General features: G+C 33.2%; 4 protein-coding genes and 2 pseudogenes across 5 annotated transcripts; 5 read left to right on the forward strand and 1 right to left on the reverse strand.

Annotated features, from left to right (window-relative positions):
- The first annotated feature begins 1,574 nt into the window (after positions 1 to 1,574).
- LOC110412966 (epoxide hydrolase 1-like) lies at positions 1,575 to 3,847 on the forward strand. Its single transcript, XM_021423638.2, has 3 exons — positions 1,575 to 2,096; positions 2,829 to 3,070; positions 3,161 to 3,847. The coding sequence occupies exons 1-3, from the start codon at positions 1,626 to 1,628 to the stop codon at positions 3,408 to 3,410; spliced, it is 963 nt and encodes a 320-aa protein (XP_021279313.1). The 5' UTR covers positions 1,575 to 1,625; the 3' UTR covers positions 3,411 to 3,847.
- On the reverse strand, positions 3,544 to 7,969 carry LOC110412328 (cytochrome P450 CYP94D108 pseudogene; annotated as a pseudogene).
- Positions 7,970 to 11,499: 3,530 nt separating this feature from the next.
- LOC110412421 (uncharacterized) lies at positions 11,500 to 15,008 on the forward strand. The gene is made up of 8 exons (XM_021422952.2): positions 11,500 to 12,014; positions 12,236 to 12,321; positions 12,517 to 12,584; positions 12,791 to 12,863; positions 13,098 to 13,210; positions 13,295 to 13,399; positions 13,678 to 13,777; positions 14,577 to 15,008. Exons 2-8 carry the CDS (start codon positions 12,238 to 12,240, stop codon positions 14,751 to 14,753), a joined length of 720 nt encoding a protein of 239 aa, XP_021278627.1. The 5' UTR covers positions 11,500 to 12,014; positions 12,236 to 12,237; the 3' UTR covers positions 14,754 to 15,008.
- A 124-nt stretch (positions 15,009 to 15,132) lies between these two features.
- On the forward strand, positions 15,133 to 18,303 carry LOC110412420 (2-oxoglutarate (2OG) and Fe(II)-dependent oxygenase superfamily protein). 2 transcript variants are annotated; one of them, XM_021422950.1, is made up of 5 exons: positions 15,133 to 16,428; positions 16,533 to 16,708; positions 17,289 to 17,359; positions 17,437 to 17,577; positions 17,699 to 18,303. In XM_021422950.1, exons 1-5 carry the CDS (start codon positions 15,766 to 15,768, stop codon positions 17,725 to 17,727), a joined length of 1,080 nt encoding a protein of 359 aa, XP_021278625.1. In that variant the 5' UTR covers positions 15,133 to 15,765; the 3' UTR covers positions 17,728 to 18,303. The 2 variants fall into 2 exon arrangements, with proteins under 2 accessions (XP_021278625.1, XP_021278624.1); XM_021422949.1 differs by having other exon boundaries at positions 17,437 to 18,303.
- Positions 18,304 to 18,579: 276 nt separating this feature from the next.
- Positions 18,580 to 20,039, forward strand: LOC110412710 (Tetratricopeptide repeat (TPR)-like superfamily protein). The gene has a single exon (XM_021423321.2). It carries the CDS (start codon positions 18,669 to 18,671, stop codon positions 19,881 to 19,883), a length of 1,215 nt encoding a protein of 404 aa, XP_021278996.2. The 5' UTR covers positions 18,580 to 18,668; the 3' UTR covers positions 19,884 to 20,039.
- A 250-nt stretch (positions 20,040 to 20,289) lies between these two features.
- LOC110412355 (E3 ubiquitin-protein ligase ATL9-like) lies at positions 20,290 to 21,177 on the forward strand (annotated as a pseudogene).
- Positions 21,178 to 25,391: the final 4,214 nt, after the last annotated feature.

The raw sequence follows: 25,391 nt of genomic DNA on the forward strand, positions 1-25,391 counted from the left end.
AATGTTGAATAGGAAAAAACAACCTCCAATAAACACCTCCATATGACCCTCGATGCACCAACCATTTTGACAAATACATCAAGCCATTCCCACAAAGCAGAAGTCTTTTCCCATAATGGGTGGGCAAGGTGGTGATCCTACCATGGTTAGTTCCTCAATTGCCCTTTGCAAGAGAGGTTTAGACAGCTGCAGAAGGTTAGAGAAAGAAAGGAGGAGAAAGAAGCCTGAGCTCTTCTCTGAATCCGAACGCCTCAGCCCTACCATGCGCTATGAACCGAAGAGACTGTCCTTTCAACCTGAGGTGATTCTACCTCACAGGCAACCACCTCAGGATTCACCCTCTCTTGGACTTAACCCGCAAAGCAGGCAAAATCATAAAATATTATTTTTATTTATTAAAATTCTTATTTTGCATAAATTCTAGTAAAATTCATCAATCATCAGCCAAATAAGTTCAAAGATAAAAAAAAATAGAAATCTCTTTAAAATTTTTTATTATTATTGTAATAATTCTAGGCAGTATTACAAAAAATAATTATTTTCAATACATATATCAATTATAAAAATAAAAATATAATGTTTTTGTAATGTTATTATTTATTATTTTAATTACTTAAAATTAAGAAGTCAAATTTGACATTAAAAATTATGAATTTATTCAATTTATATGTTTTTTATATATAAAAGTAATTTTGTTAATTTATATTACATTTTAGTAAAGTGTTTATAAATGAAACACTATAATATAATCCTCTCAATAATCATATTACATGCAATTATCACTTTTCCTTATTATATTAAATGCTGTAAAATTATATTTTTAATAATTACATTTTCAACAATCATATATCCAATAATCACATTTTTAATAATCATATTTTTTATAATATATCAAATACAATCTTATAGTTGAGGTGTTGAAAGTAAAAATGAGTAGGGATAAAGTGGAAAGAAAAAGAAAAAAAATTGAAAAAAAATTGGGTGAAAAATAAGTAGAGAAAAGGGTAAAAAAGGGATGGAGAGTGGTAACGTATTTAAGAGAAAGGTACAAGTCTGGGTTGAGAGCGACGCAAGGGAGGAAAAAACGACAAAAAAAAAACAAAAGAAAAAATTGAGAAAATAATAGACAGTTTTTTTAGTTTAATTTGTGATTGAGAAAAAATTTCATAAATAAGTTTATTTTGAATAAATTTAATAAATCATCGTAATATCTTTTAATTTTTAAAAATTTATTTTGACATATTATTGTAAATGATATTTGGATTTTTTTTTAAAATAATTATCTTTATTAATATAAATTAAATTTATATTTTATTTATAAATAAGAATATTATACCCAACGCGTAGCATGGATTACATTCTAATATTTTAATAAAAAAGGACAAACAGACTCAGCTCTGGCGACATGATGTCAAGCGCAGCCTTGTTCTCATACAGTAAATGCATAGGAAGTAAACTTTGACTTTAATTTTCATTTTCAAACAAGGGTATGACGTGGTATAACGTGGCGGCATAACCCACACTCGATCTTAAATCTTAGCCTGCACCGCTGAGCTATAAATATAGGTTCAAACAACAAAAACAACTCAAGAAAGTACTAGACATTGAAGCAGCGAGAAATTGAGATGGAGCGGATTCAGCACAAAACAGTGAGAGTTAATGGCATAAACATGCACCTAGCAGAGAAAGGGGAAGGCCCAGTGATTCTCTTCCTCCATGGTTTCCCAGAGCTCTGGTACTCTTGGCGTCACCAGATCAATGGCCTAGCCTCCCTTGGCTACCGAGCCTTGGCTCCTGACCTCCGTGGCTATGGCGAAACCGATGCACCAGCCTCAATCGCCAGCTACACTTGCTTCCACATGGTGGGGGACCTCATCGCTCTCCTGGACGCCGTTGCACCGGATCAGGAAAAGGTGTTCGTTGTCGGCCATGATTGGGGTGCCATCATTGCTTGGTACTTGTGCTTGTTCAGACCGGACAGAGTGAAAGCTTTGTTCAATTTGAGCGTGCCGTTTATTCCTTATAATCCAAGATTCAAACCTGTCGAGACCTGGACAGCTTACTTTGGGAATGACCATTACATTGCCAGGTTTCAGGTTGAGTTTCTGTCTTTTTGATTAGCCAAATTAACTTCCTTATTTAAATGATTAGCTTTTGATTAACCAAGACCTAAAACGTCATCTAAGGTTTGGTTGGGCAGCTAGTTCTTGTTTTTTAAATTGATTCACTTAGAATTCTAAATTAATTATGATTACCTAGTGCTCATATAAATTTAATTAGTTGTAGTTAATCACTTAATTGGTTATCTTAGATTTGGTTTCGACGATCAAAAATATAAAATGTCACCCATAATATAATATAATATATTGCTGGATACAGTTTCTTATTACTACTTTATTTCGATTCATTAAAAATTTAAATTAAATAAGGTCAGTTAGGATTTATATAACTTAAATACAAATCATTATGATTTTAATTAGGTAGTTGACTATCTTATCTGCCTAGAATTTTAGTCATCAGACCCTTTTGCATTTTGCTTTTCCTTTTTGGGTTAACCAGTTGTGATCTATGAAGAATTGTATCGTGCGAGACGTTTCTTGTTGTCAAATATGTCTTTTGGTACACATATATAGAGCCTATGGAGATTTGTACTCCGAGGCTTATCATTTGTTTGTTATCATACGAAATATTTTTGGGATCAATTATGTGAACTATGAATTATACATGGTAACCAAGTTTTGGTTTATTAGTGGTACTTACAGATACTCTTTAATTTGTTACTACAAATCTGCTTGGGTAATGTTGAATGGTAATATATATTGGTGCAGGAGCCAGGAGTAATGGAATCAGAGTTTGAAGAGATTGGCCTAGGAAGAGCTGTGTTGGAGTTGCTATCATACCGTGTTCCGGACCCTCTTTATTTACCAAAAGGAAATCTGTTCGGGCATCCGTTGGATGGTCCGGTTGACTTGCCCCCTTGGTTGTCCAGCCAAGATGCTAACTACTATGCCACCCAATTTGAGAAAACTGGCATCACTCCTGCTCTCAACTATTACCGCAACTTTGATAGGTAGGTACATGTGTCTAACCTTCCCACTTGACTTCTTGCTTTTTCATCGTTGATCTCTGATAAATTTTTCCTTCTGTCATGACCACATAGAAACTGGGAACTGTCAGCACCATGGTCTGGAAGTCAAATTAAGGTGCCGGTGAAGTTCGTGATGGGTGACCTTGATCTTGTCTATACAATGCCTGGCATGAAGGAATACATTCACAATGGCGGCTTCAAGAGAGATGTACCATTTCTGGAGGAAGCAGTTGTGATGAAAGGAGTTACCCACTGGATCAACCAAGAAAAGCCTGACGACATCAACAAACAAATGTTTGATTTCTTCTCCAAGTTCCATTAGACTTAATTATCCTTCATTTATTTAATTTTTCTTCCGACAGTACGTGATGTTGTTTGCTTATGTTGCCCTGATGTTATCTTTGTTCAACATACCTATATATTAATACTTCCAAAATGTCTTAATGTTTATTCTAAAAAATTTTAAAATTCTTATACTCTCTTTATTGTTATTTTTGGGTGGCAATCTTATCCTGCTTGGGGTGGCTGCACCGCACGACTCTCTTGGCGTGGGCTGTCTTGTTACGTATGCTCCGCCTTTAACGAATTCATGCACTGCACGTACAAGTTCCGTGTTTGACTTGTTTGTTCACATGATTTTGGGAAAGTCCCAGCTCGTGTTCTAATTAGTTTGTCCAAAAACTCTCTTCTATTTTGGAAGAGAATAAAGTGGACAGTTGATTATAAAGCAATAAAGATCAGTATAGTTTTTATTCTTTAGGCCAGTCTTATTTTGGGTACAGACTGGTTAATTTAATACATTTAAACTATTAAACAACGACCACATATTTAAATGGAACTTTATCCAAGTTAGTTTACTTGGGTAAACTCAATTAAAGGATTTGATCAATCGAATATATTGACTAATCAAATAGTGATCCTGATATATGACATGATCTAATTTCTGATGCACTTAGAAAAATAATAATTAAAAGTTAACTTTATGTCATTTGCATGGGTTATTGATCTTTACAACTTTAAACTTGGAAAGACATCATATCTGAAAAAAATTTCAAACTATTTAAAAAAATTTAAATGAGTTTTTATTAATTCTTCTATTACATTCAATTCAGATTTTACATTTTTATTTTAAATCAAATAAGTCTTTATAATTAACAGTTAATAAATTATTATTAATTTAAATTTCATTTACTAGTTTACACTTATGTGGTACTGATATATTGTTAGTGTGGTGTTGACGTAAAAGGTGAAAAATGTCATTTGGATCGTGTCATTTTGTCATATCAAGATGTTATATTATCATCTACTTTGACATGTTAAGATATTATATTAACATTATGTAACGTATAATGACAAGTGACATTTTATCTAATAATTATTAGTTAATTATAAATAATAAAAGTTTATTTAACAAAAAATATATATAAGAACATAATTGAATACAATAAAAAAAATAAAAACTCATTTAAAATTTTTTAAATAATTTAAAATTTTTTAGATATTATGTCATTTGAAATATATATACAATTTTATTTTATTTTTTGTGTACTGCTTATTTTTACTCTTTTTGCTTTGGCATGATAATAATATATAGTGAAAAATACCAATACCCACAGACTAAATTTTGACTCTACCCAAAATCAAACCCTTGTATTTTTCTTTTGTAGAATATACTTTTTGCATAAGCTATATATAGTGAAGAAAACAAATTATTCATCTTCAATTTTAGCCTAATGCTGTCGTCATATTTCTTTAAAGAAATTGGAGTGCGATTGTATGATTGAATTCGTAATGGTTAAATGATTATCCATTTTGATAATCTTTCACTCAGTTTTCATGTTTTTTGAGGAGTTATTTTTGCGGCTATATATCAAACCTTTTCCTTTTGATTGAATTAATTGAATTATTCGTATGAGGTGGGTTTATATAGTACATTAAATTTAACGTATAATTACACCTAATTCAAAATTTATTAGAATACATTAGAACTAACTTGGTTCTTGATATATGATTTGATAACAAAAATAATATTAACCAAATTAATTGTCGAAAGTCCATACAATAAAATCTTGGTTACATCTCCGTATTCTACAACTCTTTAATGAGTGAAATTTTTAATATTTTCTGTAATAGGAGAGAAAATAAATCTTTAATGGCATTTCATATGAGGATGTGTATCTACGTTCTCTACAATGTGACTTTTAAATTATATTACAAGGTTTGGTAAGGAAAAAACTAATGCAATATAATAGGCACACACATATTATATTGGAGTTTAATCCACTTTATTAGATCATATTATGAATTATATTATTGTAATTTTATTAAGACCAAATACTTTGCTCGATTTTAATATAATTATTCAAGATATCGAATATATATTTGGCATATTTATAATTTACGAAATTTATACATTGAACAATTAATCAAATATAAATTCTATATTTGATTTTAATTAACAAAATCTTTTCTTTGTGTACCAAAAGAAAAAAAATGAATATATAATACTCGGTTATTGGAATTCTATAGAATTCCAACCCTTTAACCGATTTAAAGTATGTATTAATCAACAACAACTAAGCTTTTTTTTTTTTAACACATGATTTAAAAAATTATAATATTTAAGTTACAAAATTAAAGTTCAGTATTATTTCCATCATGTGAATCTAACTTGTCTTTTAGTGATTTGAACAAAATTTAATCAAGAGAACATAAACTAGCTACCACATCAAATATCCTTGAAACAAGTATTAGATGTTGGATTACATAAACCTCAGGATTAAATCTGTCAAGATCAACACACGGCTCCTCAGTATGCATTATTTTATTTATTTACTGCCTGCAAACAATCTTATATATGTAAACACAATTTATCGAAGCTTAATTAATTAGATTACATATCCACACTTCTTTCCTTCATCTTTACATGCAACCCAGCTTCCACCTTGAGTGTCAAAGATAGCAGCTGCTTTGGGCACTTATCTTTGCACATGGATCTCAAACCTCTCAATTATTGATGCTGCTATAGGATTCATCTGAAGATATGCCATATCCTTCCCCAGACACATTCTTGGCCCTGCATGAAACACCGGAAATCGAAACGGATTCTCTTTCTTGAATCTTCCATCCTGGAGCCATCGTTCAGGCTGAAATTCATAGCAGTTCTTACCCCAAATGCTTTCCATCCTTACCATTGCATAGGTGTGGTACGTAACTAGCCGTCCCTTGCCAACATATTTACCATCTGGTAAGATATCGTCCTTTTGGCACATTTTGGAGTTCACAGGTACAGGTGGGTACAATCTCAATGCTTCCGAAATTGCTGCATGCAAATAATGCATATCCTGGAGCTCATTGAAACCGTAAACATCGCCTATGCTTTTCCCATAACGTTTCCGAATTGTTTCAATCTCCTTTGATATGTTTTGCTCCACGTTTGGATTTAATGACAACAGCCAAAAGAACCAGCTCAAAGCTGAAGAAGTTGTGTTATGACCAGCGAGGAGTACGCTTATAACAGTATGTTTTAGAAACTCAGGTGATTTCGTTTCCAATAAATGAGGATAACAATTCTGGATCTTCCTTCCCACCTGTGTCTTCGATTATTCTTGACTGTATTATTTCGTCGGCCTAGTTGTGAACGATGGAGATAGACTTTTGCAATGCTCTCTCTGATCCTACATTAAAAAATCTCTTCACTTTCCACATTAACAGAAACATATACAAGATTCCTCCAGAAGTAAGCACAGTGGCCTCATCGAATGCTCGCTAGAACTCAGCAGCTGCATGAGTTGAATCACCCCCTAGACAACAAGGGTAAAGGGTCGATACTAAAAGCCAAATTGCATATGTTATCAAATGCAAGATATCTTGTAAATCCAATATCTGATTTGTTTTCGAGGTTTCTTCCAAGATTGGAACTAACCTCGTGGAAATTTCGAACTTGACATGGTCCATGACGAAATTTTGAAGCGACTTTGCGCTGAACTTAGGACTCGCAATCTTTCTTTGTATTTTCCATGTATCATTATCAGCATTAAAGATTCCTTCGCCGAGATAAACTTTGCCAAGTGATGTCAGTTGATCACTTTTTGGGAAGTTGTGGAAATTGGTCTCGAGCATATATTCGACATTCAACGGATTTGCTGTCACAATGCCTTTGGCATTGTCAAGGCGGATGTAGGTAGCGGTGTTGGAAGGGCTACAGCTGAGAGTTTCAGTTGTCCAGTCGAGAAAACGGTGCTCGTTCTTCAAGAAATCAGGTAAAATGCCAACGATGGGGTAGTTTTTGAGGCCTGCGTTTGCATGTTTCTTTGGTACGTTGAGGAAGCAGAGGCCAAGGTATAAGAAAGAGAGGGCGAAGAGGAAGAGAAGAGATAGAAGAGGGAAAAGTTCCATGGACAAGCGATGATCAAACATGGGGAGTTGGGAGAGGAATTTATGCTGGAAACTTGAGACTTGAAGTGGGAATTGTGTTGCTGGAAAAGGATTTACTGGCGGAGTCAAAGATTTTAAATTTGAAAAAGTGAAAATGAAAAATTTAATATTTGAAAGAATAAAATTGTAAAATTTTTAAAAAATAAAAATAAAATTTTAAAATAAAACAAAGAAATAAATATAAAATTTTGTAATTTTGGGAGGTGGGGCCCCTACTAGCCCCCCTCCCTACGCCTTTGAAAAGATGGCTGCTCCGACTTTACTTACAAAATATTTACGCAGGATATTTTCCAGCCTTTTTTTTTTATTGAGTTGAGCTGCATTTTTTTTAAAAAAAATTACATTAATTAATAAATTAAATATTTAAATATTACTTTTCTTAAATAAAAGCTGATCGTTAATTCGCAAACTTGATTCCATTAGACCTTTCAAAAGAATATCCTTCAACTTTGGATACTACGACATACAAGAATGAAATATTATCCATTTATTCTTTTCCATGCTTCTTTCGAACTGTAACATTGTATAAATATTGGGTTCGAAGTTTTCAATGATGAATCGTGTCATTGATAAAACAAAAATAAAAGGTTTTAAAACTTTTAAATTTTAAGTTAAAGTTTAATTATGTGCTGGTTTAGTCTAACTTCTTAATGATTTTGTTTGATTTTTTATTATTTTTTTCCATGGATATATGTTTGTGCCTACTATATTATATGGCATAACGGTAAACCGTTCATCTATATTAAAATTTTCATTTAAATCCTAACACTTTTATTTGCATCAATTCAGCCTCCAACCCAGTATTTAGTATCAAACAAAACCAATTTAAATGAAAAGTGCTTAGGTAATGATAACATCTCTTTCATCCCATATCTAATGGCTTCCAAACATGCACATCTAGGATCTCTAGGAAGATTTTTCCAGTTACAAACCGTTGAAGTGTCTTTTTATAAACTTTTAGATATATATTATTGGATGAACAATCATAAGAATGCGTAATTCATTAAACACAATTTATCAACCTTAATTAAATAGTTTGCATATCTACACTTCTTTCCTTCACCCTTTAGAGGAACCTGCCTTCTATCTGAGATTCAAAGATAAAATCTGCTGTGAACATCTACCTTTTACATGGATCTCAGACCTCTCAATTACTGATGTAACTACAGCTTTCATCTGAAGGTATGCCAAAATCCTTCTGCAACACATTCTTGGCCCTCCATGAAATACTGGAAACCGAATTAGATTATTGTTTCTCGAGCCACTCTTCAAGTTAAAATTCACCACTCTAAATGCTTTCAATCCTGGCCATAATTACATAAGAAAGGTATGCTATTAGCCAACCCTTCCCAACATATGTACCATCCGGTAAGATATCGTCCTTTGGGCACACTTTGGGTCTATATTGGTACATGTGGATGCAATCTCAACATTTCTGAAATTGTTGTGTTGACATAATTATAATAAGTGTAATCCAGTGATACAGTTAAATTGTTGTCGATACAAATCTCAACATTTCAAGAGAGCGTAGCTTTAAGGAAGTGCGAGTATCGTCAAATCTAATCGTAGAGTAATCGGTAGATGAGAGGTAGGATAGAGAGAAATTTTTTTTGAATGGTAAAGAAAAAACTTTTTAAAATAAAAAATTATAGTTTATATAATATTATAATTTTTAAAATTAATGAAGAATAAAATTGTTCAAGAAATATTATCACCTCATCAAGTTAACAGAAATATTAACAATTGACTAACAACTGAACATATGTGTTTAGCGAAAAATATTCTTTTGAAATGAATTGTCTATTTTCAATATTAATAGTCCAAACTTAATAGGTCAAGATATTTACTTTTTAATTTTATTTTTTAACATTTATAAGTATCTCTTGCACCTGAGCATTTAGCTCATTGGTTGGTGCATAATCCCTTACCTTCAAATCCCTCTTCCACCAATTATAAAAAAAAAATTTTATAAGGATCTCCTAATTTAGAACTTTTTCTCTTGAAAACCATTTACAGTAGAAATGTGAACACACATTCAATAAAATGATTTTTTTATAATTTAAGTATTTGTTTTAATAATAAGTATACCTTTTTTACTACTTATAAAATTGAGTTTAAATTGTTTCCTTTAAATAAAAAATAAAAATGATTTCATAATTGACTATGTTTTCCCTCTTTAATAAATTTTAATTGTCATAATTTTCTATTATAAATACATGCTGACTCAAAGTATAATTTGCATATTGTTACAATATTCCTGTTTTCTCTTTATTATCTTTTCATTTACTTTCAACACATTTAATATGACTATTTACATTTTTAAGATCCAATTATGAACTATGTAGATTAAATATGTAAATAGTGATTACCATATGTATATAAAAATGTTACAAAAGTGAATCTTAAAATTAAGAGTAAAATACTTTAATCTCTTTAAGTTTTAATCCAAATTACATAAAAATTTATTAATTTTTAAAATAAACATTTTATTTCAAAAAATTATTTGTCATTGGATACGTGGATTCAGCTATTTAGTTAATCATTAATATTTTCATCAACTTGCTAAAGTGACAAAGATAAAAAAAAAATTTATTTTTATTAATTTTTATAATTATAATTATATAATTATTTTTTTTTCATTAATTTTTTTTTAAAAAAGCTCCCCATTGGCGAGCACCGATGCTCCCTTTGGGAGCCCGATTTGGGAGCCTGGGCTTCCCAAGGAGCGAGGGAGCACCGGTGCCCCCCCTTCAAGGGGAGCTGGGGAGAGATTGGTAATCCATATTTTTTAAAATATGATAATAATTTTTTAAATTAATAAAAATATTTTAATTTTTTATTATTTTTATTAATAATATTTGTAGTTTTAAAATGAAGTATTTATTTTAAAAATTAATAAATTTTTATATCTTTTTAATTAAAATTTAAGAAATCAGTATATTTTACCTTAAAATTAAAGGTACCCAAAGGTCAAGTTGCTTGTCTAGGTCCTGAAGTGTCGAGCTTGGGCATCAATTTTTAGGCTTAAAAAGAACAATTATATTAACAAAAAATATTATTTTTATTTAATTTAAATTTAAAAATATTTTAAAATATATTTTAATAATAAATAGAAAATTAAATTTCAATAATATATCAAAATAATTTCTTAACATTAAGTCTTCAACCCTTGTATCCCGCAGCAAAATTGCAAAGTCGACGGCTTGGAACAGATTTGGCCAAAAGCAAAAAAGAATTAAAAGGGGCTTTAATTTGAAAGCCTTTTCTTTTGTTTTGTGAGATGGTGGGAAAGACAATAAAACAGAAATCAGAGGGAAACAGAGAAAGAGAGAGACCGGCCAAAATACCTTTGGATCTTAAAATTAAAAGTAAAATATTTTAATCTTTTTAAGTTTTAATCGAAATTATATAAAAATTTATTAATTTTTAAAATAAATATTTCATTTCAAAAAATTATTTGTCATTGATTACGTGGATTCCGCTATTTAGTTAATTATTAATATTTTCATCAACTTGTTAAAATGATAAAAATAAAAAAATAATTTTATCTTTATTAATTTTTATAATTATAATTATATAATTATATTATTTTTTCATTAATTTTTTTTAAAAAAAGCTCCCCATTGGGGAGCCCGATTTGGGAGCCTGGGCTTCCCAAGGGAGCGAGGCAGCACCGGCGCCCCCCCTTCAAGGGGAGCTGGGGAGAGATTGGTACTCCATATTTTTTAAAATATGATAATAATTTTTTAAATTAATAAAAATATTTTATTTTTTTATTATTTTTATTAATAATATTTGTAGTTTTAAAATGGAGTACTTATTTTAAAAATTAATAAATTTTTATATCATTTTAATTAAAATTTAAGAAATCAGTATATTTTACCTTAAAATTAAAGGTGCGCAAGGATCAAGTTGCTTGTCTAGGTCCTGAAGTGTCGAGCTTGAGTCTTGACTCGCGGCGAACTTGGGCATCAATTTTTAGGCTTAAAAAGAACAATTATATTAACAAATAATATTATTTTATTTAATTTAAATTTAAAAATATATATTTAAAAATATATTTAAAATATATTTTGATAATAAATAGAAAATTAAATTTCAATAATATATCAAAATAATTTCTTAACATTAAATCTTCAACCCTTGTATCCAGCAGGAAAATTGCAAAGTCGACGGTTTGGAACAGATTTGGCCAAAAGCCGAAAAGAATTAAAGAGGGCTTTAATTTGAAAGCCTTTTCTTTTGTTTTGTGAGATGGTGGGAAAGACAATAAAACAGAAATCAGAGGGAAAGAGAGAAAGAGAGAGATCCAAGGGCCAAAATCCCTTTGGATCCGAGACACGGAAGCCGGAACTCACAATAGTATATGGAATATAAAACACTTTTTGTTCTATTTTGATATGTTTATTTGTACAGGTTGTGAAGACAAGGCAGAGTTTTAGGGAGCTGCCGCAATCTCAATCCAAACCATATCAAGTCTTGCCTGCAGGTATTCCTCAAACTTGGTTTTCCTCTCGGTTATACTAGAATTTACTACATTTATTGAAGATCAATCCGTCTTTGCCGAACTCAAGATCTTTCATTGGGTTCCCTTTGGAATTCCGTCTCCCTCAATTAATCAGTTTCCTTTGATTTAAATATTTATGAAAATTGAAAATACTGCCCAGTAATTGTTTCTTTGATTATTAACTTTGTCTATCTTATATTTAGAGATGGGAATGAGTAAAACAGAAGTGAATTTTCGGAGGTTACTTGCAGCGGCACCCCAACAACAAAATCATTCTAAACTCGTACACGTATGTCCACATGTTTCATCTTTCATTAGTATTTGATGAAGATTTTGGGTCCATGTCTTTCACAGAATGCTGATTGATTTCTTCCCCAGACTTTTGTTCTTTTTTGAATTTTGTTTCCCTTCTGTATGGGTTTTTCTTTTTTCATTTAAATTTGTGAATGATGTAAAGAATTCAACTTTTTTTTTTTTTGTGTAGTATGTTGCTACTTTACGAGAATTATTAGAAAAGTTGGCTGAGGAGAAAACACCAGAAGGCTTACCAAGGTTCATTTTTCTTTCCCTATTATGCTTTTATTTGATTGAGCAGCTTCTTGGTTTTAATTTGTTGTGGATCACAATAATATAAGCAAGAGGATCATGTGGGATTTTGATAACTGATTCCTCTTTACTTCTCTTATCCAACTGATTTAACTGTTTTGTTTTTGTGATAGCTTATTAGATTTCAAATTTAATTTTGTTTTCCTCCCCAGAATTTCAAAGGCTGTGGTCAATGATTATTCAGAGAAGATTGAGGAAATTGCTTCAAAAGTAACTGCCACACTGGTGTGTGTGTATATTTACGTTAAAGCTTATCTTATAATGATTTGAATAATAGCCAGAATTGTAAAAGGAAAATCCTGAAATGCTAGTGCTGAAACTATAACTATAGAAGCAATACAGTTTTTTCTCCCATGGCTGCATCAGTGTGTATGCATTGTGCTTGTCTATGTCTGTTCATGGTCTGTTGATTCTTATTCATAGAGGTTGTCATCGTTAACCTTTCTTTATATGGTCCAGCCCGATATTAAGGTATCTCAAGAGCCAGGCACCAGAAACTCTTTCAAACAGAGTCCTAATTCAGATGCAGAAAGTCATATGCCTTCTTCTCCAGGATTAAGAAGGAGAGCTGTGTAAGTGAATCTTAAGAACTGAGGATGACTGAAATTCATATTAGCTCCTGAATTTTGTTTTGATTGCTATGGGCCATTGAACAGGCCTACCTCAAGCATCAAAGATAGAACGCAAGACACCACTGAGGCTCATACATCAGCTCCTGTCAAACTGGATGCTGCAGCTGAAGCACACATACAGAAGCACAGGTATCATTTGATATTGCTATTGCCTATTGATACTTTGAGTCAGTTATGCTTTCTCCTAGTTAAAGTTAAGATTTGTTTGAGAATAAATGAAGATATGTTGCTGCTGGAAGGGACTGCAAATGAATGAGGTCAGTGAATGGCTCATATGGGATCATACTTGTCATGTCAAAGCTATGTCCTAATGGGGTAGCGTGAATGATTATAAAGCTTGAAGATATCTCCATATTATTTGGGTTTATGTCGCTGCTAATGGCTGTTAATAATCTCCTTTAAAACAGAAAGCTTCAGGAGGATTTAACAGATGAGATGGTTGGTTTGGCACGGCAACTTAAAGACAGAAGTCTCATGATGAGCCGATCCCTGGAGAACACTGAAAAAGTAAAGTGCACTTATACGCTATTAAGTGTTCCTTTGTTCCTTGCATTGATTATCTGCACTTGATAAGACATGACATGTGTCAATTTTATATGTTTTGGGGAATATAGAAGCAGATATAATTTTGCTCATGTGTATGTATTCATTCATGTATCATATTAATAAGCTATAAAACTTTGTGTGATTTCTTATTGTGCATAATGTACATGGAGAGTTGATGCATTATGAGTCTAGAATCAAATGTTTCCTCTGCAGTGGTTAGGACTTTCCCAATTACTGCATTTAAGTCCGGATTAGTTCATGTTTTATCTATTTGCACCAGCTGGGATTACGTCAATACAGCTTTATAACAAAATAGGCATTTCTGTGAAACAACTAGCATGGTTGCTATGTTTTAAAGGTTTAAAAGGATGCTGTAATAGCATGTTGTATTGTCTATATTATTTCTTCCTGTGGTATCTATCCTACTTATTTTGCATAGCTTGCTTTCTTTTTTTCCTTTTTTCAAAATGAAAATGACATATTATTGAAATGATGTTTTTATATTTAAGTCACCCATGGGATCTTCTTAGACTAATTTGATGAAGTCTTGAGTCCAAAAACAGATATTTGCCAAGTTTATGCATCTCCTTTATCCCTTTTTGTTCAACTAATAGAGCATTTGGGTTTCAGGTTTTTCTGATGCATTTCCATGCATATATACCTAGAGTGTGTCTGTGTGCGCATGTGTGCTAGCTTTTTCCATGTTTTGTTTTACAACTGTTTGTTGCTGGTCTTATAAACTGATTATGGCATACTGCAGATACTTGATTCCACAGAGAAGGCTGTTGAGCGTAGTCTTGCTAGCACTGGACATGCAAATGCCCGTGCCATGAAGATATATTCAGAAACCTCTAAGACTACTTGTTTCCAGTGGCTTCTGATCTTTGCCATGACATGTATTTTTATCATGGTTGTGCTGTTGATACGTGTAACATGAAAATATTCTTGAGAATGGGGACAGCTCACCTTGGCAGGCCGATGAGGTAATGCTACTACCTTTAGAGTGATTTATACCATGGTTAGCCTCTGTTCGTGTTTTATTAATGTGTTGTGTGTAAGTCTGAGTGGCTACTTGTTTGTAGAATTGAGGTTTTGTGTAGTGGTAGTCACAACTTTGTAATTGTTGCTGATAAACAGTTAAGGATTTATTGAGTTGTTCAATTCTGTATATTGAATATATCTTTTTCCTACATATCAATGTTCATGCTCTCTTTAATCACATGAAATGGTAAATTAAGTTGTTGTTCAATGAATTCTTTCCTTGAAACTTCCTATGATTTGCTTTGCACAAACCAACAAAAAAAAAGGGCAAAATCGAGTTTAATTCACTTCATATCTCACTTGTGCCCCCCTAAAGTACAATTTTAATTTTCTGCACAAACCAACTAAAAAAGAAAGGCAAAACTTAAGTCAGTCAAAATGCAAATAATTGTCAAGTCATAGCAGCATAATGTGCAAGGAAAATCAGCAAGGGTGCTGCTGGCACAAGTGAATAAACTCATGTGCTGCAGCTTTGCTATGAAACATATAAATTCAGGGTACATTTTGGTTGGGAGAATAGTAAGGTCATTCTCGCCTTGTTCTTGGATACCCCTTATTACCTCCTTTCCTTGGAGGAAGGGTTAACCACATCATGTAGATTTCCGATTTTCACATATTGGTACAAATGCAAGCAAAATGGATTCATGTGCAACATTATTAACTCTATGCATTATCAGATCTAAGATGAGAAGGATTAAGTTAACAAGAAACTATTCTTACCAACAAGGGTACCTAAAGAGAAAAATCAGATTGAGATGGCTTTGGCATACATTTTCATTTTTTCAACATAAAAAAAAAAAAAACTGTCAAGAGTCAAGAGATATGCTGTCCTTAACCTGTAGAACCCAAGGCTTAATTACAGTGACTCCAAGCAAACTAGCCGGAGTCCAACAAAGGAAAGCTTCTGAATGAGAGGAAAACAAGTAGAACTAGAATCCCTCTGGGAGGAAGTGAGGGAGGTCAGCCTAGGAAACTCCGTGGACCGCCTCCATTCTTCCCCGACACCACTCCAATTCCTCAGAGACTTTGTATCCCAAAACAAACCCTGCTTAATCTCGAACGCCATCTCCCACTGGCCAGCCCTTTCCCTTTGGCCCACCCCTTCCTACCTCTCCACTTCCCTCTCCTCCTCCCTCGTCTCTCTCCACCTCACTCCCAATGGCCAGGCCGACGCCCTGGCCCCCCACCCTTTGCACCCTTCCCTCTGCTTCGTCTCGGCCCACGTCCAACCCACCGCTTTCCCTCGCGCCCTTGACCTCATCCGTCAACCTCCCAATCATTTGGTAGCCTATTTGCAGCAGCAAAACGACTGCTTCAGAACCGAGTACGGTGAGCTCGAGTCCGATTGCGATGACCATATTCCATGGGCTTCAGAGGCTTTAGGCTGCCTTCCGGAGGCCGTCAATCTCTGGATTGGAAACCATCTATCGGAGACTTCTTTCCACAAAGACCATTACGAGAATTTGTACGCCGTCGTTTCCGGGGAGAAGCATTTTTTGCTACTTCCCCCTACTGACGTTCACCGCATGTATATTTGGGACTATCCAGCAGCTCGATACTCCTATTCCGAGGTTTTTTGGTTCCTTCCTGCCATTCTTGAAATTGGGTAATCATTACTAGTAGAAGAGAATTTGGAAACCTATTTATTTGAGAGTGTTGTCCTATTGATTTACAGGAGAGTGGAGAGTTCCTGTTGGAGCTTGAAGAGCCGGAGAGACGCGTGCCATGGTGTAGTGTGGATCCTTACCCTGCAACAGGGAGTGCGGAACAGGAGAGATCGAAATTTCCATTGTATTTTAATGGGCCTAAGCCGTTTGAGGTTACTGTTAAGGCCGGAGAAATTCTTTACTTGTAAGTTCCTTATCCTCTCCTCTGATGATACTCGAACTGATGACGGTGGACTCATTTTGTCCAATAATTTGCACATCATTATATAATTTTAGATCAATTGGAGTGATCCATATGCCTTTCATTTCATTCCCATCTCATTATGCTGCCAAATACCTTAGAGAATACAATTCAAATTGTTAAGTGAGTACCTTTTTGACAAAACCCCAAATTAGAATTTCCATCAGTTGATAAAACATAGACAACATGGGAGGTTTCAATCCTATACAAATAAAGAAAACAACTAAACCTTGATTTTTCGAAGCAGCTTTTAGTGCATTGTCAGCCTCAAACTAAATTTCCACTTTCCAATTCTTAGTTTTGTTGTAGATGGTAACAATTGTCTATATACGCTCAACATTTCTGCTGTCTATACTACTACATTCTAGTTTTAAGCCTGTATGTTCACCCAATTTGAATTTCTGACTATACAAATGAAACTCAAATAAAGGTATATGATTGTTGAGAATTGTGGTTTTCATATTAAGAAGTAAGTGGTTTTTTTGTGGATCATAGTTCTGAGGTTTTGGGTGGGATGGTGCAGACCAAGTATGTGGTTTCATCACGTTAGACAGAGTCCAGGAGACGGAGGATGCACTATTGCTGTAAATTACTGTAAGGATAAAATGTTTTCTTGTTGCCTTGTTTGGTTTTGTTTCTCAGAAAATAAGGTGTGCAACTTTGATTGTCAGGGTATGATATGCAATTTGATATCAAGTATGCCTACTTCAACTTCTTGCAATCACTTCCTTACCAATCAACTGATGATCAAACGATACCAGAGAGTGAATGTGAGGATTTAGGATATCATCCATGTCACAACCATTTAAGCAGTACGTTCTCTACTGATGAATCTGCCACAAACAATGTGGAGGTCAATAAAGACCATGAAGATGTGTAAGTGCTGACCTTTCATCTTGATAGTTGTATGTTTGTGCGATTCTTTTGAGGCAGGGAACTTGAGATATCTCAAGGACCAATGAGGACTGCTGCGGGCTGCCTTATGTCAACATGACCAAAGTTTTGATGAATTCTCAAAGAAAACTGGTGTCTGCTACCTGAAAGTGGCATCATTAGGTAGCCATAGAAACTTTGCGTAGGTGGTCCCAATGACCTCAACTGAACAAGGTTGTAGATCATGAAAGCCTCGTTCATATGCAGAGTGAGGTTTGGTTGTAGTAGCATATAATTGTTCTGGGTATTTAACTGACAGAGATTCATGGGAAGTTGGTATGGATTTTATTTTGTGAAACTTTCTCAGGAACACATTGATGACACTGAATCTTAATATTTTGTCAATGGTTTACAGATTTTACAATTTCAACGAGTGACCTCACACATTCCTCTTTAGCTGTTGTTGCAAATCAATCCGCGTGCTTCCATGGCCTGATAGTAACAAAATAAAGCTTTGTTATAGTCCGCCTTGGTACATAATTTGATTTTTTCTTTTTTTATCTGGTAACGTGTAAGCCTTAAAATTGTAATTTTTTTGTTAAACGTAGTTGCCAAATTGTACAACATAAAGTCCTTTTTAATAAGCAATTCAAATATTTATACATATGGAGGCACTGGTTTTTGTCCAGATGTTTATTACGGAATAAAACAAGTAATTGGTTCAAACCTTTTTTTTTATTTGAATGATCATAAATTTTATTATTATTTTCCCATTTTCCAATTTGAATGATCATATTTCATGAAAATATGAATCTCGCATGTTCACTGGGTCATCAGAGAGGTGGCCCAAATTGTGGGTGAGTCCATAAATTTTTAAAAAGGAAAACTCTTCAACCATACGAGAAAGAAAAAAGATACAAATACAAAAGAAGATGCAACTTTATATCTCTCCTCAGCCTTTCTTAATACAGTTACGAGGCCATCTTATTTATGCTGTCATGAAGATGAAATGGAACATTATTAAATAGAAATGGACGTGGTATCGCCAGCTCTACCTGCAATGTCAGCTTCCAACAAGTTAATGTTTCAGTCCCAAGCCACCCCAGCACCACCCATATCTCAACTGCATATTCAGCTGCCCCTTCGCATTCCCAAACAATCTTCGAAAACTACACCACCTCCCACTACTCCCATTTCCACCAGCAACCCAAGTAGCAGCCACACAACCTCCGACATTTTGCGCTTAATGGATAGCCTTTCCCTTCCCATACCCCCTGATATCTACGCTTCCCTTGTCAAAGAATGCACCGTCACCCGCCACTCTCGCAGGGCTCTCGAGTTACATTCCCACATAAGAAACAGCCGCATCAAGCCTTCCTTACCCTTGCTTAACCGCCTTCTTCTCATGCATGTTTCGTGCGGTCACTTGGACGTTGCCCGTCACTTGTTTGATCAGATGTTGCTTAGGGACTTCAACTCCTGGGCGATCATGATTGTTGCATGTCTCCGCGCTGGTGACTCTGAACAGGCTATTGCTTATTTCGTGCTTATGGAACGCCACAATTTGTTGTTCAAATTTCCCTCTTGGATCATCGTTTGTCTTCTCAGGTCATGTGTTGTGACCAAGAATATGGGATTAGGAAAGCAAGTGCATGGCCAGTTACTCAAGTTGGGTGCTTGCAATGATTCGTCTCTATCTGGGTCCTTAATCAACTTTTATGGAAAATTCAGGTGCCTAGATGATGCCGACTTTGTCTTTAATCAATTATCACGACGTAATACTGTTACTTGGACAGCAAGGATTGTGAATAGCTGCAGGGAAGATCAATTCGGCAAGGTTGTTGATGATTTTAATGAGATGGGTAGACAGGGAATTAAGAAGAATAACTATACCTTTTCAGGTGTTCTCAAGGCATGTGCTAGGATGGATGATGATGGCATGTCTGGTCGACAGGTTCATGCCAATGCCATCAAGCTTGGCTTGGAATCAGATGTTTTCGTACAGTGCGGATTGATCCACCTGTATGGTAAATGCGGTTCAGTGAGAGATGCTGAAAAGGCATTTGAGATCGTTGGTGATAAAAGAAACATTGCATGTTGGAATGCCATGCTTATGGGTTATGTACAGAATGAGTTGTGTCTTAGGGCTATTAAGCTTCTGTACCGGATGAAAGAAGCTGGAATCAAGGTTCAAGAATCACTGATTAATGACGTTAGGATTGCCTGTGCTACTACATATCGTTGAATGAGGAATTGTAAATCGGTAACTGCGGTAGCAGACCAGTATATAATTGCAATACTCTGTATCTGTGTCGACTCTCTCCACATGTTGCAGATCCTTAGTCACGCACATATATGCTATTTTGGTGGAAGCAATCTTATTACTCACAAATGGTATAAAGCTAATAAATAACAAATAATGGGGTATATATTTATTTTTTACTAACTAACACAATAAACATTATAGGAATATAATCAATGCAAACTTGTAATTGAATTTTCATTTTTTTCAAAAGGATTATTAAAGATCAAAACTTTTTGAGCGATGGATATTTTTTCCTATTTAGAAACCACAATACAGATAAGTTATGCTCTTTTTAAGCGTTATATGGTTTCCCAAAGCATGAACATTAAGGTTCGTAAGTCTGGATAATAAAATAAACCTGATATGTCCTCTTTCTAGTGGATCAATCAAGACCCAAATTATTTGACTTGCCAAGCAATATTTGCCAATGTCTTCGGTGTAAGCCGACGCGGTTTGACCATCTCTATACCTCTCTCAGACTGACACTTCTTTGAAATTAACTACTTGTTTCGAAAGCATTGTCACCGCCTACCTAGAATCACTAAGAAAGAATTAATTTACTCTTTGCTTCTCTTTTATTTCTCCAGGCTTTCAAAACTTTTTCCAGAATTAAAGAAATTCATCCATTTATATATCAATCGTCACAATGGATGTGAAGCAGATAGCAACCTTGAAAGCAGAAACGCTGAACAGGTTAAGCAACTGGGGACGTTATTCAAGTTTCGACCGTTCTTATGATCCAAGAACTACTTTCTCAGGGAAGTTAGACAAGGAACAACTTGATTTCATCAGGTGTGAAACAATGGCAACAACGCTGGCCATGTCAAGGGCACGTGAAACCAACAGAGACTACGAAACAGCGTTAATGGAAGTTCAGTTAGAGGTGGGCATTGAACTGGCTAAACTGTTAGCCGAAACTATTGACCCTGCTTTTGCTGGAACGAATGCTGTCAGAATTGAAGAAGGTGGAGGAGAAGTTTGTGGGATTTGTCTGGAAAACATGGAGAGAGGAGAGGAAGCTAGAGCCATGGGGTACTGCAGCCATAAGTTCCATGCTTCTTGTATTTTTGAGTGGGTTAAAAGGAAAAAAAAACTGTCCTTTATGTAGATGTCAGATGGAGACTAGCAAACCCTATTATGAGTTTTAATTTTACAAGAAGCTATTATTCCATTCTTTGAAAATTTTGATGCTTTGCCTATGAATAAAAGAAATTAATATATTGTGTATCTTATTACCAGGTCTACAATAGCAAAAAAAAAAAAAAAGTCTACAATAGCAAAATGTGATAATATGTTTTGGATTACGGCCAAATTTTCAAGAATATTTTTTAATTCCTTCCAATCAAATGACTTTTAAAAAACAAAGTTTAATATTATAACTCTTTATAATTATTTTTACAAAGTATATTCATTCTATGATTTTATTTTTATAAATAAATAACATACATTATTTTATACAAACATGTCGATTGGTTTATAATTTCTAAACATCACTCACTTTCCATTACATATTTTTGAAACAAAGAAAAAGATACCACTACCTTTCTCTTTTCTTTTCTCTTGCTCCTTTTATGCAAACTTTTTTGTTTCTTTAAGTTAGAATCTTTATTAGAGAAATGTAACGGTAGCTAGCCATACATGTAAAATTTATTAAAAATTTTAATTTTTTAATATTTTTGAAACTATATTGTGGCACACATGGATGATTTTTTTTATAACATAATGTTATGTGAATAATAAAATCTTCTACTTCATATGGGGGATCAGATATTTTCCTTATAAGCTGTAGGTTGACATTGACCTTATCACCCTATTGCTTGCCAGTCACGTGTTACAACAAAACTTTGAAAATAATTCTCAACTCTGTTTGTCAGAACATGGTACAAATTAGCTATCTTGGCCACAACATTCAATGCTTCTACTCAGTCGTGACAGAAAGGAGAGGTCAACAGAACCCCATGGATCCTACCACATTTCTCATACTTTAAGCATGTTGCATGCACGAAATCAAATCAAATAATTCACTTTTGTTCGTTTCTCATAAGTATAAAAGTATATATATAATGGTTGATTTATAAAAGGAAATCTTATAATATAAATTTAAGTTTAAATATTTGAATTACTTAACATAAAAAAGATTTCTTCATTAATCGTCATTTGGTTTTAATTTCGATATATACTCAATATAAAATTTAACAACAAAACGTCAAATGTGAATAAGTTGAAATCATGGAACCTAGAAATCATATCTAGTATTTGAGTTTCTGAAAGGGACTAAGCAAACCTTTATTACAAGTAAAGACGTAATTAGAATGAATGCTTTCTTTACGTTATCAAAGGCAAAATTACAATGATTTTCAAGGACCAAGGTTATAAAATCTATAAGAAAAGGGCAGCTGTCAGTAGTTGGAATGATAGTACATGTCATGCAAGCTAAATCTCTTACACATGAAGCTAATAAATCTTTTTGTCAAGTATCTACATATATAAAATTATCTTACCCAGCGTAACTTATGGTAATCTTTCGGTAACGTTTGCTATTTTACAATGCAATGTGATTACAGGTAATGTGATTGCAAGCAATATGATTGTAGAGAAAATAACATTACAGTGTTTGGTATTAGACCTGTCAAAATAGGCTTGGCCCGTCGGGTCAGCCCATTTTTTTAAAATATGGGACGGGCCGAGCTTAAAAATTTAAGCCCGTATTAAAACCGAGCCTAAACGGGCTTGCCCGTTTAGGCCCGAGGGCTGATCCGGGTTGGTACGGGCCAGCCCGGTGGACCGCAGGGGGGAATCGGGACTCGTGGGAGCCGGAGGGGGGCGGGCAGGGCCGCAGGGGGGAACCGGGACTCGTGGGAGCCGGAGGGGGGCGGGCAGGGCCGCAGGGGGAATCGGGACTCGTGGGAGCCGGAGGAGGGGGGGCAGGGCTAGCCCGGCCCATGGGCTAGCAAGGGCTGGGCTGGGTTGAACATTTTGTAGCCCATATAAAATATGGGCTGGCCCGGCCCTACCCATATTTTTTCAACCCACAAGGGCTAGGGTCGGGCTGGGCCGAGCCGGCCCATATTGACAGGTCTATTTGGTATGCAAGCAAAATAATGATTAAAATGTAAAAAAAATAACATTGTAGCGTTTGGTTTACAATGTAACTTTAATTTTCAAAATTACCCATAGTTATTAAAATACAAGTTTAATACATTTATATTTTTTATTATTAATTTTTATATAATATCATCTCTTAAATATATTTTTAATGTCATATATTTTATTTTTATTTATTATTATAATCTTATATATTTTATTTTTAATATATTTATTTTTTATTATTAATTTTTATATTATATCATCTCTTAAATATATTTTTAATGTCATATATTTTATTTTTAATATATTTATTTTTTATTATTAATTTGTATATTATATATTTTATTTTAGTTTATTTTACTTATATTATATAAATTTTAATTTTTTATATTTTATTTATTTTAATTTTTTATTTTTATATTATATATTTTATTTTAATATTTTTATAATAATATAATATATTTTTAATAAAATAATAAAGTTAAAAGGTAAAATTATCTTTGAAAACATTACAGAATGCAATGTAATATAATTGCATTGTTTTTGGACTGTAATCACATTACATCTCTTGACTGTAATGTGATTGCATTGCAATCTTACATTACAGTGATATGTTGTAAAATAAATACTGTAATATAAGTTAATTAAATATATTATAAAAAAATATGCTTTCACCTTTTTGATAGCAAACCTAACTTTTTTTTCAGAGTTTAAACAAAAGACCTCCAAGTTAAAATATTACACATGAAGCTAAGCCTTGCAGGGCCCGGGTGCTTTAATTACTTTAAAAATATTACACATGAAGCTAAGCCTTGCAGGGCTGGGCCGCCACCTTTCTTATCACATCAATTCTTCATCGTACATACTAAAATACAGATCAAACCTTTTATATAGCAATCTTGCCCAAATATATATATATATATATATATATATATATATATGTGTGTGTGTGGGAGATTAGGTTGTGGTTTTATTTAAACTGACACGCACAATTCCTCATTTTGATTGATTGAATTTACAATTATTGTGTTAGGAATTATTTTTTACCTCAAAAGATTACAAACTTTGGACATCGATTTATATTACTTACAAACTTTCATCCTAGATAATTCACTGGTTTTTTTTTCTTTTACAAACAAAAGGAAATTTATCATAATAAGACATTTCAAAAGGCAACACTAAATGCAAGTGAAATATATATTAATGTTGCCTTGCCTCTTCCCCCAATTTACCCAATCCTCTTAAAGTCAATGCCAACTTAAAAATTAATTTGAGTGCTTGTTTGGCCTGATTTATTTTTAATTTGTCTATCTCTTAAAAATAGAAGCTAGGTCGATAAATAGGATTTAAATTTCTTTTTTAAAATCAGCTTTTATTTAAAAAATAAAATTAAGAAAAAAACTCTAAATAAGAGCTTTTTTTTTCTCTTCTTTTACAAACATATTAATTTTTTAAAAAATATCCTATCTCTCAATCAATCTCCCTCTCTTCTCCCTCTCTCTACAAATCACCTTTCTCCAATATAATTTTTTTATTCTTATAAAAATTAAAAGAAACAAAATTCTAAAATTTAAAGTTGCATTCAAGTACTATTTAAAAATTCTCTCTTTTCACTAAAAAATTTAATACTATTATTACTTACAACTTTGAATTTTTCCGTTTCTTTATGAATTTTTTTTATTTTTAATATATGAAATCATATATAAATTAGAAACAGATTTATTCCGTTTTAGTTTATTAGGTGATTGAAGATAATATAGATACTTTTAATTAAAATTAGAATTTATATAATTTATTTTATTAAATAATTTATCAAATTATTATAGTTTAATTTTAAAAATTATTATGTTTTATAAAAGCTTCATAATAATTTTTAAGTTAAAAAAGAATTAAACCAAGCCGACTCTAAATCAATTTCCCCAACCTTGAGCATTGAAAAATCAAAAGTCTCAACAAAGGTATAGATGAATGGGAGAAAAAGCCAAGCAGACATGAAAAAGAGCCGTATGCTACATCCCTTCATAAGAGAGAAAGAGGATGGATAGTTTTGATTTTCCAGAAGTTGCCAGTTTCCGTGTTAATATATGCTAACTAGGTGTCTTTCCAAACTCCAATAATGTTTGGTGTATTATATACTAATTAGGTCCGCTTCACATCGTTTTCTACCCATCACTTGATCGGTTTAAAAACAGGTAAGTTTTAGGTAACGTTTGGTATAATAAAAATAAGAGCACATTACTTATAATGTATTTAATTAAATTACATTACAGTGTTTGTTTTGCAACAGATCACTACAATATAAGATTGCAATGTAATCACATTACAGTCAAAGAATGTAGTGTAATTACAATCCAAAACCAA

Source organism: Theobroma umbraticum, unplaced genomic scaffold (genome assembly GCF_002168275.2).
Source record: "Theobroma umbraticum cultivar Fairchild unplaced genomic scaffold, ASM216827v3 scaffold_95.0, whole genome shotgun sequence".
In the NCBI taxonomy this organism is placed as follows: Eukaryota; Viridiplantae; Streptophyta; class Magnoliopsida; order Malvales; family Malvaceae; genus Theobroma; species Theobroma umbraticum.